This window comes from Arthrobotrys flagrans, assembly GCF_004000055.1.
Source record: "Arthrobotrys flagrans strain CBS H-5679 chromosome Unknown unitig_8, whole genome shotgun sequence".
Taxonomy (NCBI): domain Eukaryota; kingdom Fungi; phylum Ascomycota; class Orbiliomycetes; order Orbiliales; family Orbiliaceae; genus Arthrobotrys; species Arthrobotrys flagrans.
The window spans coordinates 5212960-5230751 of record NW_027137553.1 but is presented as its reverse complement, the minus strand read 5'-3'; the positions used below and the strand labels follow the sequence as shown (position 1 = coordinate 5230751).

Below are 17792 nucleotides of genomic sequence, written 5' to 3'. Positions count from 1 at the left end.
GGCAGGTGGTCTTGGTAAAGGGGGGAAAGTCTTGGGAGAAAAAACGTGGGCGAGGAGGGTTATTAACAGCCTCGCTCTTATCCAGCGAGAGGGCTAATGAAGAAGACTAGGTGCAGCCAATTTAGCGGCCTTGACTTGAAGGATGCTCCACTCACACAACATCCATTCCCTCAAATTAGTGTTACCCTTTTCGCCGTTCAAAACAAGAGCTGGTCTATTTTAGCGCTCTGCATGACGAGGGGAGTAGGAGGAGGACAGGAGATACTTTTTTTTCTTTCTTTCTTTCCGAATCACCCAAATATCAGGTTCGGTTTGTTGGCGAGACGCTCTAGAATTGGCTTCAAAGACCGAAAAGAGGGGGGAGCCTCCACGACCACGAATTCACCAGACTGACTCGAACCGCAGGAGAAAGGACGGTATCACCCATGAATCCTCCATGATGATGCTGGGATATCAGGACAAGTCTGCCAAGTCTGGAGGCGAGAGGAGTCAAGCCCAGACAAGCTTTTTCTTGATTTTCCATGATCGTGTGTCCATTCCCGTTCATTTCTGACACGGAGAAGGAACGGTAGCAGGGCAGGCAGCATGGAGTTTGCTTTTTCGCTTTTCCACTTTTGATCCGGATTTGATCATGGCGGACTGGAAAGTCAAAGTATCGATTTGATCAAGCATCGTGCGACCTCCACCATGTTCCACATTATATCAGCTCGGCTCGGCTCAGGTCGCGAGAACTCTTCGGAAAGTAAAAATGCCTTTTTCACACCACTCTCTCCCTCTCTCGCCTCTTGATCTGTGATACCTGCGATCGTTTTCCTGTTGTACAATCGTGATGCTTATACGAACAACCTTATATCTGTCCCAAGACATGCAGGCACACACGGTTTGTTTGGCTGTGAAGAAGAAACCAAAATGATTCTCGGGTAGCCGTCATGTGTTGAGGGGTCAAACGATCGACATTGAAACAACACATCTAGATCTGAGATTTTTACAACACCAACACGATATACGTCAGTCGGAATAGTCTGGTCTCGCAGTACGTAATATACAACATCGGGATACCGCTCTAACCCTCAAATTTCACGAAAATGGTGCGCCACGGAAGTAACCATCCGGCAGCCTGTTAGGGTTTTTTAACTCCAATGGCTTAGGTAGTAGATATTGACGTTTTTGATCAAGAACATTCAGCTGGTGTACAGACCCAGACGCCACAAAGTGAGGAGTGCCAATACTCCCTCATACATACACGACAATCATTATCAATTTGAATTCAGTCCAGTGAAGACAGCCGCTAGCTCCATTCTTCGGTTGATGGTACCCGCAGTACGTCAAGACGAAAAAAGAAGGAAGAGCGAGAGAGGGGTGTAGACAAGGGGGATCCGATCATCCGGAGAGCCGTCTTTGCTGATCTAATCTACTTTGATTGCTAGTTCGCTTTCTCTAAATCAATTTCTGATTCTGGAACACGGCTATCTCCGGTCCAAGTACTGAAGTACCTTGGTATATATACATTTTGATTAAGCTAACTATTTACAATGGTCCTCTATCAAGGGATATGAATCTCCTACGTACAGCCACAGTACAAGAATTACATTCGTGGGCCACCTGGGCCGCCAAGCCCTCTCGGAACGTTAACACGTCGAATAGCAACAGGAGTGCAGTCCGCAACATCAGGTCGAGCAGTGCCGTATTGCCACGCGAGGCCAGAGATTGGGCCACGAGGAGTTTGGATGGTGCAAACGTGGAATCTGTTCAATCCACCGACTTCCAAGATACCCTGTTGGGTGAAAGCCCAGCCAGCAGTACCCTTCTCGGAATCGTCAGCAACATAGATGCCGCCAACGTTGGAGGCCAAGTTGGTGCCAACAACGAAGGGGTATTGCTCTCGGGAACCACGTGGTCGTGGCCATGGGATGTAGACAAGGGTCTTGTCGGTGGTATTGAGGAAGTAGTTGACGGAGTTGCGGTCGGGGACGGCCCTATAGTAGACTTTATCGTCAGTAGCTGCGACGAGATAATATAACCGATGCTATATCTCACATATAACTAAAGGATTGACAACTTACAAGTTGGAGGCGCCACCGGTCTGGGTATGGGAGATGAACTTATCATTCCAGTTGGGATTGGGGCCTCGGAGCTGAAGAGCGAATGGGCCATCGAGATTGCTAGTTGGTGGGGGTGGGGGTGGTGGGGGCTGGGCGGAGACAACTCCGACAGCAGCGGCGAAAACAGCCAGGGCAGCAGTAGTGAATTGCATTTTGATATATAAAAGGCGGGTTTCCGGATATACCTCTAGAGAACAATTGATGTGGAATGCTATTGTATCTTCAAGCTCTGTGACCCTACCATCACTGGGGCGGACCGAGTCTTTTATACCTTGTGGTCATTAAATCTCATCATCATTTTGATATCCAGCCGAGGCCATGGAAGCAGCAGCGCAGAACCTACTTCTTCCGTCCAAATGGACACGCAGAGAGTACCTCCTGCTGATTTCGACCTGGAGAGTTATTTCGTCAGAACGTCTCGCCACCGGTAGAAGCCAAAGCTGGACATCAAGCCCGACCTCGCGGTAAGGCCGAGCGGCTCAGAATAACCAGAAGTCTAAATGTAGGCACCGAGCCTGTCGATACCCTGCCACAAAATCCATACACATTCTTCTTTCAACAACTGCGTCTCTCTCGGCGCAGGTGGTCACTCTTGGCCAGCCTAACGCTAGGTTTAGGATGAGGGGGTTCAAAGTTCCCTCCGGTGAGGTTCAGCTGATGGCCCATGAAGTCCCCCCCTGCACTATCAATTGCACTTCGGGAAATTCTCACAGATGGGGCAAGATCTTCTTGCAACCGAAGTCACTGTTCCCTGTCTCTGCAGCTTTGGCACGGGACGGAGCCGTCCTTATCGTTCGAGAGCCCATTGTCTCACCTTCCAATCTATGGGGTTTAATCCAGGTAGCCCTGTCGTGACCCAGCTCTTGGCTAATGCATCCGGAATCCTGTCAATCGGGATCCAATAACCCTCTGCGGCATCTGCTATATCTGAAGTGGTGCCTCTTCCGGACTTCTATGGATGTGGTATAATTATTTGCAATAGTGCCGTTATAAAAGTCAGCGGAACGTGTGCTACAGACCAGGGCCGATAAATATCTAATCGATCATGCATGATCGATACAGGTACCAACCGCCATGGACACACCAAACGGAAGAAGAGAATATAAATCGTCTTCCTAGATACACTAAACCAATCAACCACAATATCAATCGTCTAAATTGTAACAATCGCATAGACTAACTAGCTACCGAAAAGTATCATGGGCAACCCCGGAATTTTAAAAATCGATATTGGGGCAAATCAACATCTGCAAGCCCAAGTAGATGGCAACTGCGGAGGCATTTTACTTCAAATCACGCAATCTACGAGTCGATGTCGCATACAATAGCAATTCATCTGGGAAAACTTTTTACACGGTTATCAAAAAGGAAGGTGTTGATTGATCCTGTCATCTAGGCACTCGATTCCCCAGATTGAGCAGGTTGTATTCACAAAGACCCCAACGAACTACTTATACACAGTATACAAGGTCGACGATATTTTTTAGAATGGTGGCGCAAAAGCAGTTTGTGCGTTTCTAATTCTAACACCTGACAGAAGCGGACGACAAGGAGGTGGATAATCTGGCCCCGGATTCCGTTTGAACGCGAAAACATTGAGACCGAATGTTATATTCCTAGATTATTGTAATTGCAACCCATTTAGTTAGCAATTAATAGAGCGCGGATTGACAGACAAGCACATAATATAGATTACCTTTTCTGTTGAGTTAAAAATTTCCAAAACCTCCTCGTCGTCACAATCCGCAAAATAGATCTCCCTATCACAGAATGTCATTGATTTCAGACCGGTCAGTGTACATGGCTGATGAAGACCTAGAGTTTCTCTTCTTGTATATAGAGAGGCGCCGGTGGATGTTCCCGATTCTTTGGGACCCATAAAAACTGTTCCCCGGCACGAGCATTTGCTATCTGACCCCAGACTCGTTTTCTGGAGTCCCGTATTACATCACCCACAGTGTACGTGAAGGCAAAGCCAGAGATGAGCAAGTCAGTGCACGGTTCATACCAATCGCAGCTATTCTCGTGGCAGCGATAGTAAGGCGTTATAGAAGCAACATTCGAAATGCCAATGAAAGACTCAAAATGGCCTTCGTCAGGTAATCTCCTACACCCATATTGGATCCAGAATCCTGTATAACCGGGTACCAGCTGTGCATTAACCGGTATGGGATTAACTTCAAGAAATGTTGGTGTCGTGAAAGGAAGTTTAGGGCTGCTTGTAACCCCAATGGATTCCAACGCTGACATGGAATCTAAATCGCTTGACTATACTCCGTACAGCCCTAATAATTTCTTAGTAAAACATGCATTGCCGAGCACGAATGAAACTCGCGGAAAAAGAATCAGCATTAGAGCAGTTTGATACTTACTGGGAAAGTATTTCCGAAAAGGCCTACGATCCGATGACCATGAGAGGGTCCTAACTTCTCTTTGGTCAGGCTCGTATCTATATCAGACTCTAGCCAGTGATTGAAATAGACCTCCGACCAAATGAAGTATAAACAAACAAGAGGGTAGCTTGATTAGAAATTCTCTTTGAACGTGTTAAGAAGAAAACCCTGGAAATATTTCTCACCTCAATTCCAACCACGAGCCCGTCTCAGTTTCGAGCTCCCGTTCAATGTTATTCTCAGCCTCAAAAGTATTCACCGAATCTAGAGATAAAACTTTGCCAGTTCGGCCCAGTTTAGCAATACTTATACTGGATAGTACTTCGCCATTCTCCCAGTCAAGGAGAATATCGACCGAGACTAGTCTACTAGTACTATAGTGCTGGAGCCCATAGGTTCCTTTGAATGAAATTCTCTTGCTGGTCTAGAGTCTCCATGCTGGTTATGTTACCGCTCCAGATTCCCGGCTCGGTGATCTTCGATATCTACGTTTTCCAATTCGTCGATCAAATTGTTAGTTGAAATCAGAAGCATATCGACGATACCTCTCCATGGGAGACATACCTCCAGTCCAACGTATAGACTCTGAATTTCCAACACCCCGTCCTTTACCGTGAGGTATCGCCATGTAATAGCAGCCTTGTTTAATCCGGATACTTGCTAGCCCTTCCGTCACTGTAAGATCTGGTAGGCCACAGAACGAGGTTGGTGGTACCAGATTCAAAACCCACACGCTTTTGATCATATGGATTAATACAGCCAACCGTCTGCCCGCCCGGGAAAAATGTCAGAACGCTCATAAACCGCATATCGCCAGAACCAGTGTATGAGATAGCAATGTGAGATGCCATAAAGCCGCCCAAACGGCCATGTAATAGCGTTTTTACACCAGTATTGTTACAAATTCCTCGTGCCATATATGTATCGTATGATAACGCCCTCAAACTAAGCCTTTCGGGTGGAAAATTTCGTCGGCCACTGGCATTACGAGGCCAGGACTCCCCATATTGCGAATTTGTGGTACATTTGTATCACGTATGAAACGAACAAGGGAGACGCACAATGTCCAGGCTTGTCGTCGATTACGAATAACTAGAAGATTGGTTTCAAGAAGCTTTTGGGAGAAGATGGCGCGCTGATACCAGCCACTGGTGGACCCAATTTTGATGGCCTCCAAAAAATCCAAATTCAGCCATAGGATGGAAAAGGCCTTCCCAAACATGTTGTGAGATCTCAATTCTGTGAGAGCAAGGGATTTGCTGCAGAGACATAAGGTCATTCATCGATAAATAACCGAAGATATTGCCTCTCAACTCTGGAGGGAATGGTAGGAAGTCCGGTATTTCTCCTTTGGCCACGTTCGCAATATTAATATTACCGCTGTATCGCATTTCTTCTCCTAGACATTACGATGCATCTATACACGCTTCATCCGTTGGCTCAATGTCGATATAAGAAAGGAAGCTTGGGGGAGGCGTAATTGGCCCACGAGAGCCATAGCTCTCTTAGTAAACGATCATATGCTCTTCTCCATATCTATGCGACCATAGTGTACTTCTGAAGATGGACGGTGCATGGCCGTGTTCAAATTCATGTGGCACAGTTTTGGATCCTGCTGGTGACACAAGAAAACTTGTCCCAAAATCCAACAAATAAAACACAAATCCAAAGTCGAGCCTGGTCACAGGCCAACACTTTAGCTAGTCTGCCTACAGTACCAGTCATGATTCTGTTGCACCACAAGCACCGTCTACCGTCTACAAAGAAGAACTCCGATGGCTATAGCCAGACTAGATGGGTTTTTTGTATTTTATTTTCTCAGCTGCCAGTGCAGAACGCAGGAGGTAGTGGAACCACGATTTCTAAATATGACCTTTCCGGATATAGCAAGCTCGCGAGCCGATTGCAACATCACCTGCAGCTACAGAACATCCACGATACAATGATCGGAGTAGACGGTCGCTCAAAACACGTGCACAATTTTGACCCCGCAAGTTCGGATAATTTTTCCCTTGTGGATAATGTGGAGCTTATGTTGCCATCCAAACCCGAAAATCAAGCATTTTCTTGGGATCTTGGATGTTTTAGTTCTAATAGTGAAATTTCATTTTCGTCTGGACTTCGATCGTACTATTAAACACAAGTCCGATACAGATAACAAACAGGCCCATGAGTATTTTATCAAATACGTGTGTACGGAGGAAAGAAAATTTTCGAGACATTTCATGATGTCGCCCATAGAGGGAAAGGAGGGTGAGTTAGACATTATGCACTAATACAAGATTTTTTTTGAGAAAGCTGGATACTAGCTATCTCGATTCCCACAGATTGGGGAACCAGTAGCAGATATATGCAACGCCGAAGGAATGTGATCTGCCATAAGGTCATGAAGCCATGCTATGCAGCAAAACATTAAAGAAAAATTATATTATGGATTGTTTTGCATTTCAATCAAGCTCGGACATCCTTCCATTTAGCAGGCGGTGATGTATAGACCGACACTAAATCCATCAATCAGCATGTATTTACGATAGTCGTGGTGAATTCAAGAAAACTTACGCTGAGGGGTTATAATCCTGGAAGTATCTGAGATTGGTATCTGTGGAGCTGATTTCGAAAGCAATCTTCTGGCCGTAAGGGCAGTCAAACGTGGAGATAGTATAGCTATGTCCCGGAACGACCTTGGCGACACCATAGTCGGCGCTGTTTCCGCCTTGGTTGTTGTAAGTGGTACCCTGTGTAGCTGGCGAAGTCTTCTTCCAGAAGTGAAGGTTTCCAGCACCAGAGAAGGTGTAGGAGCTGGTATCCGATGGAGGATTGGTTGGGAAAAGCCAGACAAGGGAGCACTTCTTGCCCTTGAATCCTGGACGAACATCGAAGTTGAAGATGGTAGACTTTGAGGCTGTGATCTCGCCGAAATATTGTGTCCCGTAAGCCCTATTTGGACTATTCTTGTCGACTGGCACAATCAAGTGAGGGAATTCAAAAGACTGGCCGTTGGGGTACACCAAACTATATGGGCAGGACGTTGGTGGTGGTGGGGGAGGTGGTGGTGGTGCACTACAGCCCTTAGCAGTCAACCAAACTTTGACGCACTTGGTCTGTCCGGCCACTGGCTTGCTGTAGATGTTCCAATTGCCGCGATCATCGACACTATACATAGAGGAAACCATTGAGTCAGATTGGATTACAATTTATATGTACCTAGCTGATGTAAAACTTACGGGCAGGCCCAAAACTCTCCATTTCCATTGTAGGTAATGCCGCCATTGCTACCGATGGCGAATCCAGTTGTAGGTGACGCGCCCTCATCACACTGGTACTGAGTAGTTGGAGGTGTCAAGATACATCCGCGGCCATTAACATCAGTGGTTCCACCATTGCAGCCGAGAGTGTACTTGGCTGCGTTTGGGGTATTCGGTCCGACACGGTTCTGGCCATCGTAAATCTGTCCGAGAGGGCCGCTAACACCGCCAGAGACGCTGATAGTGAAGCCTTGACACTTGTAGCATGGGTTTCTGGGGAACACCAGAGATTGGACCGAGGCCGCTAGCGAAAGAAGAGAGAGCGCGAATGTTGACCGCATTGTTGCGAAGGTGGTTTATAATGACGAAACCAAAGAGTTGGGTAGCTTAGAACGAGTGACTTATGATTATATATTATATGTGATATATATCGATTGATAACAAAGACTTCAACCACTTAGGATTGTCTTTTCTAGACGAGAATGATTTCTAGTAGGGTGTCTATTGAGGCAATGAGGATGCCTTTATATAGCCAAGCTGCCATTGCCCGAGTACATTATGCAGGGCATCTGCCAGCGTCTATACTAGGCAACTGTATATTCCCACTATGATCGTATGATGAAGCCAAGCTAGCGGATGCATCTCAGAAAGTGCGATCCGTCGATATCCTCCGCAACTATACAGGCTTAACGATATTCGATAATCATTCCCTGTCTTAATATACATAATCCTTCCTTTCTTTTTAGAAAGAGAAATATTTCTTTCTTTTTTTGTGTAAGCATATATTATTGTTATTGATATAATTAGAGCTCTGTTACTTAGTTTCTGTAAGTGATTGGGAAATACATTTTACCCAAAAGAAGCTTTGTTACACCTCGACGTCAGAACAACGTCCCTGATAGTACCCGAGGTTGCAGGTACCACGGAGGATGAAGTAAGGGCGCGAGGGTAACATGTGAGTACTTTGTGCTTCCGGAGAATTGACACATTATACTAAATTCATCACTAGAAACTCGAATCCAGATCTTTTGCAAACTTTGTCACGCAAATGTAAAATTTTCATACAGATGCGGGAAGCTTATATGCGACATTTGTCAACCTCCCTGGGGTGACCTCTAGGAACATGATGAATGGCTAGGATCCAGGACTCGATAAAAAGGAAGGGTTACATTGCAACTTTAGGAAACCAGAACTAGACCGCTGACTAGACCGCTGCTTGAGGGTCTGATCTGTACCCATTGGCGATTTCTTGGATGTGCATGTGGCAAATGGGAGGCTCAAATCCCGTTGGATCTACAGTTAAGCAGCCGAATTCCTGCTTCGCTAGACCAGCCCAGCTCATCCGTCTAGGACTCGCAAATCACTCCACTGTCTTCAGTGCAAAGCCTTGTCTGACTTCATTTGCCGGACAGTTCTCTGCCCGACAGTTGTTAGGCACAAGGTTGAAACTGACGTGATAAAATTTGCGACTAGGTGCGAGAGTATGCGTGAGAGTCCTCAGTTCGGTGGGAAACGTTGACCATGCATATGCTATATGAGCGACGACGAAAAGTTTGAATTCATGAATTCAGGGATTAAAGAGCTGTCTCGCCAATGGCTGAAGAAGCTCTCATCTTGTAGACACGGATGTCGAAAGTGCGATCATTCTCCAACCGCGCGTCCTTGCTTCATGTAGCATTTCGTCTGCATATCAATCATTCTGGTAAGTGTTGGTATGAAGTCACTCCATGTTTTCAGCATCATACCGCTGCTGCTTAAAGCGGATATGAGGAGACAAACCGCTAGCTTTTTCTCTTCCATGCAAGACTCCCAATTTAAAAATAGCATTCAATTCGGGGTAGTTGACCGTCTGGCGCAACCTTCAGGGATTGGGTTTCTACTGTGCGTCGAGTGCAGCGATCAATTAGCAATCAAGAGTGCATTGCTGCGAGCTAGCCAGAATCAGGTCGAGGTCGAAAAAATTTCGATAAAAAACTGCATGCGCCTTTAGCCTGGGAGATACCAACAAAACCACTTGTATTGTATTAGTAATTCTTCGGCTTTGTGATTTTATCCTTTCTATCCGTGGTGCGGGTTCAGGCTTTGGACTGAGATGTCAGAAAAGATGCGGTAATGGGTTGCAACTTAGTTCCTAGATCTGGTTGACCTAGGATGATTGCATTCCCAATTGTGATCGAAGATATCGAGGTCCAGAAGTTTTCAAAATTTCCTCAACCAACAGAATCCCCGTTACTTGGAAAATTCTATCAATATTCTAACATTCCCGCCGTAACTTTCGCGCGCAATTTCGGCCCCAGCCGCACAAAACTGACATCAGCACCTCAATGAACAACCCTGTCCCCAAGGCCGCATCGTGTGGGGAAGCTGCAGAAATTCCGCTGTGTTGTGCATGCATCGACCAACCCAAGACTTCTCCATATGTCAGATTCGAAGCGAGAAACTGGGCCGGGCGGAAGTATGCTAGTTTAACACAGACGAAACCAAAAAAAAAAAAAAAAAAAACAGAGAATGTAACCTCGATCAAGACGAGTATACGGGCGGTAAATTGGAAGGCAAAAAATCGGCTTTGCTAGGTTCACAGCAAGATCTCTTGGCCGACATGACCACAGCCATTTTTTGCCTTTCTACCCCGCAAAAAGCAGATCGTTTCCTGCTGCATCATTCAATGCAAGTGCAAATGATTTACGATTTGGGATACCAAATATTATAAATATTAGTATGGTTGGCTTGTCAACCGGTTATCAGATCCACTCGGAACGTTAAACGGAACATGCGGAAGCAGGATCGAAAGTCGGCAGCGTCGGGGTCAGCTGGTCACAAAAGCTTCAAAAGATCACCAGAGTTCCTCTAAGCCTTGACAGATCAGAAGAAGATCCTGGAACAAGATAGTGAGACAAAGCCGGCAAGTTACTGACATAAGCCTTGCTTCTAAGTTAACAGAAGGGTTACTCAATTTTCGAGGCCTGCATACTGCGCAGAGTCATCGAGACTCGCATGGCATGTATGTGCCACGCCAAATCCATTATGGTACTATCGGACATTGGTGCGACTTCTAATCCAAGAATGATATTCAATATCTGGACCTCGAGGCTCGAGGCTGAAGCTTATTTTCAAGCCAACTTCAATGCGCATATTGAGATGCATTAGCTTGTTATTGACGTCTGCCTAGGTTTGTTCTGGTGATCATTTGGCAGCATCGGGTTAAAGCTGACAAGCTCTCGATCTCTGCAGCTGCGCACGCAGCGCGGATGAAAATCGGATTGACATTGGATATAGCGCTATCGCTACAGTTATATCCAAAGACCTCTTTCAATGTTACATCCATATTATACTTCCAGCCCATCATATTTCTGTCCTAGGACTTGGGGCCACGAACCTTCTAGCATATCTTAAATCAGCATGCATTGATATTTCCAGAAACCGTCGGCTTAAACTGCCAGTGGTTCTCAGCCGGCTCCGTTCGCTGAATGTCTTTCAATAATTGGTACCAGCCCCAATATAAACAGAAAGCATGCACCGGCCGAATTTAGAATATTAGTTTCCCTGCGCCGAAACGTCACGGTAGCATGAGCCCTAGCGGCTGGCGGAGGTACAGATCGACAAGAGTCCTGTTTAACAGTCCTCCGTAGCAGTGTTTACGCCTATTAACTATTAGTACCCAGATTCCGGTATATACTATACCCCGTCTACCCCATGAATCCATGGTACTCCGAACCGGTGACAGCGTCTAACACTTTCTTAACAATATTCATAGATATATACTAAAGTAACTACAGAAATATTAGTATCCGTATTCCCAAACCTTCCCACCATCTTCTAATATCAACTCTTCAACTGGGAAGATTCAAATTTCACCGGTCATTGTACGTGGGTATCACAAGAACTGGCTATTTAAAACCCCCCACCGACATCGCGACTCGGACTCCATCGGACATCAACTTCTATTCCAGGTCCTTCTTCTAGCTTCTTCAGCTATTTATTCTTTTTCTTCTTTTTCTCTTTTTATACAAAACGGCATCGCCTCCGTACAACCACATCATCTCCATGGCGGCTGATCAACAAGTCGATCATCAGCCATCAAAATATGCTGTCCACAAAGTCCCCCCTGTCCTTGTAACCTCGTCAATTTCAAGTCAGGGCTCTGGACCGGATCCCACTTATTACCAGGATTCAGTACCCAACATCGCACTGTCGGTAACAATATCATGATCATCCGGAGCTGTGAACACATATATCCCAACTCCACCCCAGGCTGCACAACATAACGCCAGGCACTGTTCCTTTTCGCACTACCATTTGCCGCGCTTAACCACAGGCTTTGTTGAACGCCATAAAAAGCGTTTCCTGGTATCCAGTTCTCGCATGACATACTGCCAAACGTTGAGGGTCTTCAAGGGTTCGTGATAGCAAAAATAACCCATTCAATCCCATGGGGTGATTACAAAAAGGTGATCACCCGCTTTTTTATCGTCCAGAAGAGCCAAGGAGCTCACGTACCATCTACAAGCATCTCATAGATATCATCCGGACGTTATCACTTCGTGGAAGCTGGGGTACGTGCGAGACTAACCCTGATGTCCCCGAATTCAAATGCGAATTAAACGGTCTTTAGAACCACGCGTTACCTACATCAAATCATTTTTAACTGGCTGCCTTAACATCCCGTGGCTCCGTGTGAGACGTTAATCGGCGTTCACAACGTGCGATCGAAGTAACTAAGGCAGGGGGACACCAACATCAAGCATGGAACCTCAGCCACCTCATGATTAACATAGAGGAAGTATCCAACAAAAGTTGCAATCGAATAGCTGGCTTCCTAATAGCAAAGCTAGCTACCAGATGCCCATATACCTCGGCATCGCTAGCTCTACTGTTGTAATGCAATTCAACATCTCGACAGGAGCTCTTCTAGCTCGGAGCTATAGCTAAGAGTGGCTACCTACCTATCTCACAGCAGAGTGCTCGATGCGAGCAAGGGCTCGGACGTCAATATCTCGATCTTCGAAAAAACAAAAGTTGCTATGCTATCTAAGTAACTGCCTCTCTTACAACCAGAGCTAGGGCAAGGACCCAGATTTCAACATCTGGATCGAAGCAAAGGCGACCCCCCTCGATTAGGCAGCTGCTAACATATGTTGGGACGGAAATTCATACTCCCCTCGAGACATCTTGCTGTAGGTTTTGCATATAGCTATCGCAAAAAAAAAAAAAAACCATTAAATATCACGCAAAAGTTTAAACATCACTGAAGCAGGAGCTAGACGAAGGGGAGTTTTGTATATTCCCTTACTTCGCGCAAAGTATATTGTGCCGACGACCCTTGCGCAAAAAAAAGAGGAGAAAAAGCTAATACCACTATTTTCACCAACCACCATTCGCGACGACTGCCACCAACACCCACTTCCTCACAAACCGTCTGTCAAGCCAAAACCCTCCGCTGACGTGCATAGCAGTCTCATAGCTAGACTATTCCAAAGACTAACTATCATTCCATAGCAACAAAGTTGTTGGATGTATCAAAACCATACTAGTATATACTAACGTGTTACCAAACAACTGGATATCCGTAGGAATCTCCTCTCACAGTATCCGTCACAAAAGTGTATGCGTAAGTAAGTATATAACGCCATTCAGCCTCCTGCAGGAGACGATCTCCAATTAAACTAGTCGACTGGTCATGAACAATGTTGATATTAAACATCATTAATTACGGCACATGCGAGACATCAAACAAACGGGCTTGTTAACGCGCCATTTTTTGGTAGTAATGTAACAAATTTGATGCCCCAAGAAGAGAGAAAAATGTTTATGTCGATGTCATCATATACAAGCTGAATTGAAAGACAAACGGCGCATTCATAGAAAAAGGTAGCGACGAGGTATAGGCACAATGAAATAGAAAGGTCCAAATAAATGAAAGACGTAAAGGAAATAATAGTTTTAGTACCCTAGCATCTCAAAATAATATCCACAAACGCCTAAGCATTAACGAAAGAAAAAGGTGTTCCCGTGATATCCATACATCGAAAAAAAAAGTAGAAGTAAAAAAAAAAATAGAAGAGGAAGAGGAAGAAGAAAAATAAAACAAGTAAACCAGAGATATACAAGAGAGATCATTAATTCATTACACTATCCTCCACAATAGATACCCTTCCATTAATCCACCCCCTCTCTTGCGTAATATATGTCCGTGACACCGTGTGACACCCGCCTACCCCTATCTACCGCCCCCCAAATCATAGTTCACAGCTACTCCTAGGACTAACCATCACCAAAATAGGCGAACAATACTTCCTAATCTGCACTTGAATGGCCAGGCCTTCCTCCAAGACCAAGTCATCCAGATCGTCTCCGTGCTCATAGCTATAGTCAGACTCGTCATCCGACGTCAAGTCTGCAATGCTTGCTACACAATCTTCGTAGTCGTTTGCCATTTCAACTCCGAGGAGGTCGTTGTTTTTCCCAACTGGGGTGTTCATAGATTTCCTTGGGAATGTGAACTCCTGAGGAACCCCTCGCAGCGTTCCTTCCTTATCATGGTGATCGGCATTGTTGAATTCGAATTGAAAGTCTGAGAATTCTGTTTGGTAGGTACTAGTGCTCATGACAGAGTATTCTGATGAAGCAGAAGTATTTCTCGAGTGCCCGGAAGGCCCATTGAACTTCTTATTTCGTTTGGGTTCGCATCTCTGCGAGTCCATTGGTAGTTCAGGACTAGGATAGGCAGATGATGACTGTGACTGTGCGCCGTTTCTACCGAAATTCATTGGCTTGCTGCCGCTGATCATCTCAAAGAGGGTGTACATCTCATCGTCCTGGCCGTCGTCCATGATGTAAAGGTTCTGATGGGCAGGAGTGTAATCTTTGCTAGATATCCTAGGCGGTTTGTCGAAGACGTAATTTGGTGAAGGGGCAGGAGAAGCATTAGGGCTAGTTCTAGATGAACCACCAGAGTGAGATGGAGGACGCTTCTGGAGCCTACGAGTCGTAGAAGATCTTCGTTTGGGAGAAGCACTTCGTCGAGGAGATGCTGGAAGACCTTCATGATGTGGGAAGGTTGGATGATGGCCATGAATAACCGTCTCCTTGGCGGAGTGCGGTGGAAGAGGTGTTACAGTAACCTCTCGTGGTACAACCATGATGTCCTTGAAAGATGATGCAGAGTCGGCTTTAGCGTGACCACGGAAGAACGTACGCTTCTTCTTGACTGTTTGGGGATCAGTTGTAGTAGCAGTTGATTCCTGGGCGATGATGTCGGATTGATGAAAGGAAGTCGACTTGGGAAGCTGAGGCTTTGCAGTATGGAAGAGCGACATGGTGGGCAGATATATACCATGCACTAGTAAAATAGTTCTATTTCTATTTCTATAATAGAATGGGCGAATGCAATGGATTATTCGTAGTCTCGTTGGTAAATGTAAGTCTGAGGAGGCGAAGCTGCGACTGTTGCTAACAGCGAGAAATGTGTTGCGTTGCTAGTAACTTGAGCTAACTACCACAGACAGGCTACCTTGACAAAAGCCCTGCTTGGACGGCCAGTCAGCTAACTCTTTCGACTTGTCGCTGAGCCGTGCAAAAGGAAGCGAGACAGTTGCGAGTTAGGATCTCCTAAGCCCAGGAAAGATAAAATAGGAATGAACAGAGCGGCTTTGGAGGGAAATGAGCCGTAGTTTAAGTTATGCGAAAACTCCCCATATCTAAAGGCAAAGATACGAGAAAGCAAGGGAAACTCCAAAACAAGGCAAGGGAATTGAAGCGGAAGGGAAGCAATGCACAGAAACATCGGGACTATCTGAGACGGGACAAAGCTCGAGCTCTTATTCGACAAGACCGTTCTGGACACCCATGCGAAGGACTTACCGATAAAAATGTCCTGTGTATTACTCGCGATGCAATGATTCGACCAAGGAATAGAAACGAAACGCTCGGAATGGGGACCGCCTTCGTTTCAGTACGCCGGATATTTTTGGGGATGTGGAGGAAAGATATAATTATAATGGCCAGTGCCTTTTGTCCTCACCTTTTTCTCTTTCACTTGAGGTTGCAACTGGCAGAGAAGAAAAAAAGAATTTAGAAGTAGCGTGACAAAAGGCTGTCGGTTCGAGTCCGTATGCAGATGCACAGGTGGCTGGGGTCGCAGTCTTAATTGAAACACCTTTTTTTCGGACTCTGATCTTGACGATGTGGAAAAGCACACACACCCCCGTCCAAGATGGAGAAGAGAGGGGAAATAGTGGTACCTTTTGGCAGAAGGGAGGGCGACGGCCTGAACTAAATGTTAAGTCAATATTTGGTACTTTTCGAGGTCGTGGGTGATTATATAGAATGCAGCTAGCAGATGCGAAAAAGAAAGAGCGAGCAACAATGTTGTTTGAGAACGACGCCTGGTACTGGCAGACGGCTCGAGGGAACTTGGGTATGCTCCGCATATAAACGACGAAATAGGGACGGGACTAGACTATTTGCAAGAAAGACGATAGATCGAGGTAAGGGTCAGAAAATTAGATAAAATTCAAAAAGAGCCACAGCTGGAAAGTCTTTTTTCCTTGGGGTTAGAGACAAAGCTAAATGGAGCCACTTTTGGAGATTTAAAGGGATTCGACAAGTATGACTGCCTGCATATGCATTTTGTAGGCGAATCTGGTTCTGGTATTTCATGCGAGCCACCATGATAGTATTCGGTACTCCACCGCACCAGAGTAGCTAGGCGTTCTTCCTGCCTCATTTTCATTTCCTCGAACGGATGCCATCTCTCCCATTCGCCTAGTTTAATCCATCAGTCGGAATCGCATATCAATGCGAGATCAGGTTTTGTTTTCTGAGTATGGTACAAGTCAAGCTTTACAAGATAATGCCACCAGGTTTGCCACAGTTTGGAGGATGATGAGATAAGGTAAGGTAACCAGGTCTCAGTCTTGTCGGATCCCGACCTTGAGCAAGCACGATGAACAGGGTCTCTTCTCTAGCCAAAAATAGAGATGGCCAACACAAGATTGTGGACCTGGATCAGCAAGCCCCTCCAGAGAACGCGGGACAAATGGGCATTAGTATGAAAGCGATACCCGATTGAGGTTGAAACCATCGACACCAGGGCTTCAGGTGCCATCGAGCCAGGAAAAGCTACGCCCTAGAAGGTTGTTCTAGATATATCGATACCATATATATCTTCAATTCTGAGAATATGAAGTTTCAAATTCTGTGCAACCTTGGCCACATGCTCTAAGGATTTCTATACTCAGATCTATAGGGCAAGAGATTTTGTTCGTGTGGGCGCCCATAACTGCAGCTGGCTCGCAAGCTCAAGCTTGCGCTCTGAGACCTTGTTTTTTTTTTTTTTTTTTTTGTTCATGACGGAAAAAATATTTTGGCGCAAGAAACCGGCAGAAAATTATAATATTTCTTCTTCGATGAAATTTTCTCCCCTGTGGAGACATCATCCTTCTTGGCTCGCCGGTACCGCGGAGTTAGCTACGTATCTTAGCATGTAACGGTAGTGAAGATCACGATCCTTCCGTTAATCATGGGTGAATATGTGAGATAAGACGGATATCATGTTATTGTACCTGGGTAGCATGGATGTTATCATCTGTATGTACTATGTATGTATACTCGCCTGGTGCCTGGATATCTGGTAAACTTGGGGACCTGAGAGACATCGGTACGTACATACCCTGTACATACCCTGCAATCGATTTAATAATTTCAAGTGCTCCTACAGACTACCAGAAACCAACATCCAGGACGAGAATATTGGCGGGGAGACGATGAAATTATAACGGCAGGAAAGGAAATTCAAAAACGGCGATAGATCGATAAGTGGATACCTATTTGCCCGAATTCCGGCCACAATGCAGGACCTCATTTGAAGATGCAGCCGCAGAGCGGTAGAAAGAACGCCGCCGCTATCGCTGCATTGCAACATTATTACTGTGTAGGTTCAGGAGTTCTGCGGCGCAAAGCACGGTCGCCATTGCATTCGCATCGATCTGCTCATCAAACAGTGATGGTGGAGAAGAAGATCCGATGTCCGATGATGGTCCGTCAGTTGAAAT

The 17792-nt window shown here is 45.7% G+C and overlaps 3 protein-coding genes across 5 annotated transcripts; all 3 read right to left on the bottom strand.

The window, feature by feature from the left end:
- Positions 1-1585: 1585 nt before the first annotated feature.
- On the bottom strand, positions 1586-2254 carry DFL_007990 (uncharacterized protein; the record flags this gene model as incomplete). The annotated part of the gene is made up of 2 exons (XM_067637658.1): positions 1586-1976; positions 2064-2254. 2 exons carry the CDS (start codon positions 2252-2254, stop codon positions 1586-1588), a joined length of 582 nt encoding a protein of 193 aa, XP_067489153.1.
- Positions 2255-6968: 4714 nt separating this feature from the next.
- DFL_007989 (uncharacterized protein) lies at positions 6969-8081 on the bottom strand (the record flags this gene model as incomplete). Its single annotated transcript, XM_067637656.1, has 3 exons — positions 6969-6996; positions 7055-7648; positions 7720-8081. 3 exons carry the CDS (start codon positions 8079-8081, stop codon positions 6969-6971), a joined length of 984 nt encoding a protein of 327 aa, XP_067489152.1.
- Positions 8082-13976: 5895 nt separating this feature from the next.
- On the bottom strand, positions 13977-15056 carry DFL_007988 (uncharacterized protein; the record flags this gene model as incomplete). Of its 3 annotated transcripts, none has more annotated exons than XM_067637653.1 (1): positions 13977-15056. In XM_067637653.1, the coding sequence occupies one exon, from the start codon at positions 15054-15056 to the stop codon at positions 13977-13979; it is 1080 nt and encodes a 359-aa protein (XP_067489149.1). The 3 variants fall into 3 exon arrangements, with proteins under 3 accessions (XP_067489149.1, XP_067489151.1, XP_067489150.1); XM_067637655.1 differs by having other exon boundaries at positions 13977-14528; XM_067637654.1 differs by having other exon boundaries at positions 13977-14507.
- Positions 15057-17792: the final 2736 nt, after the last annotated feature.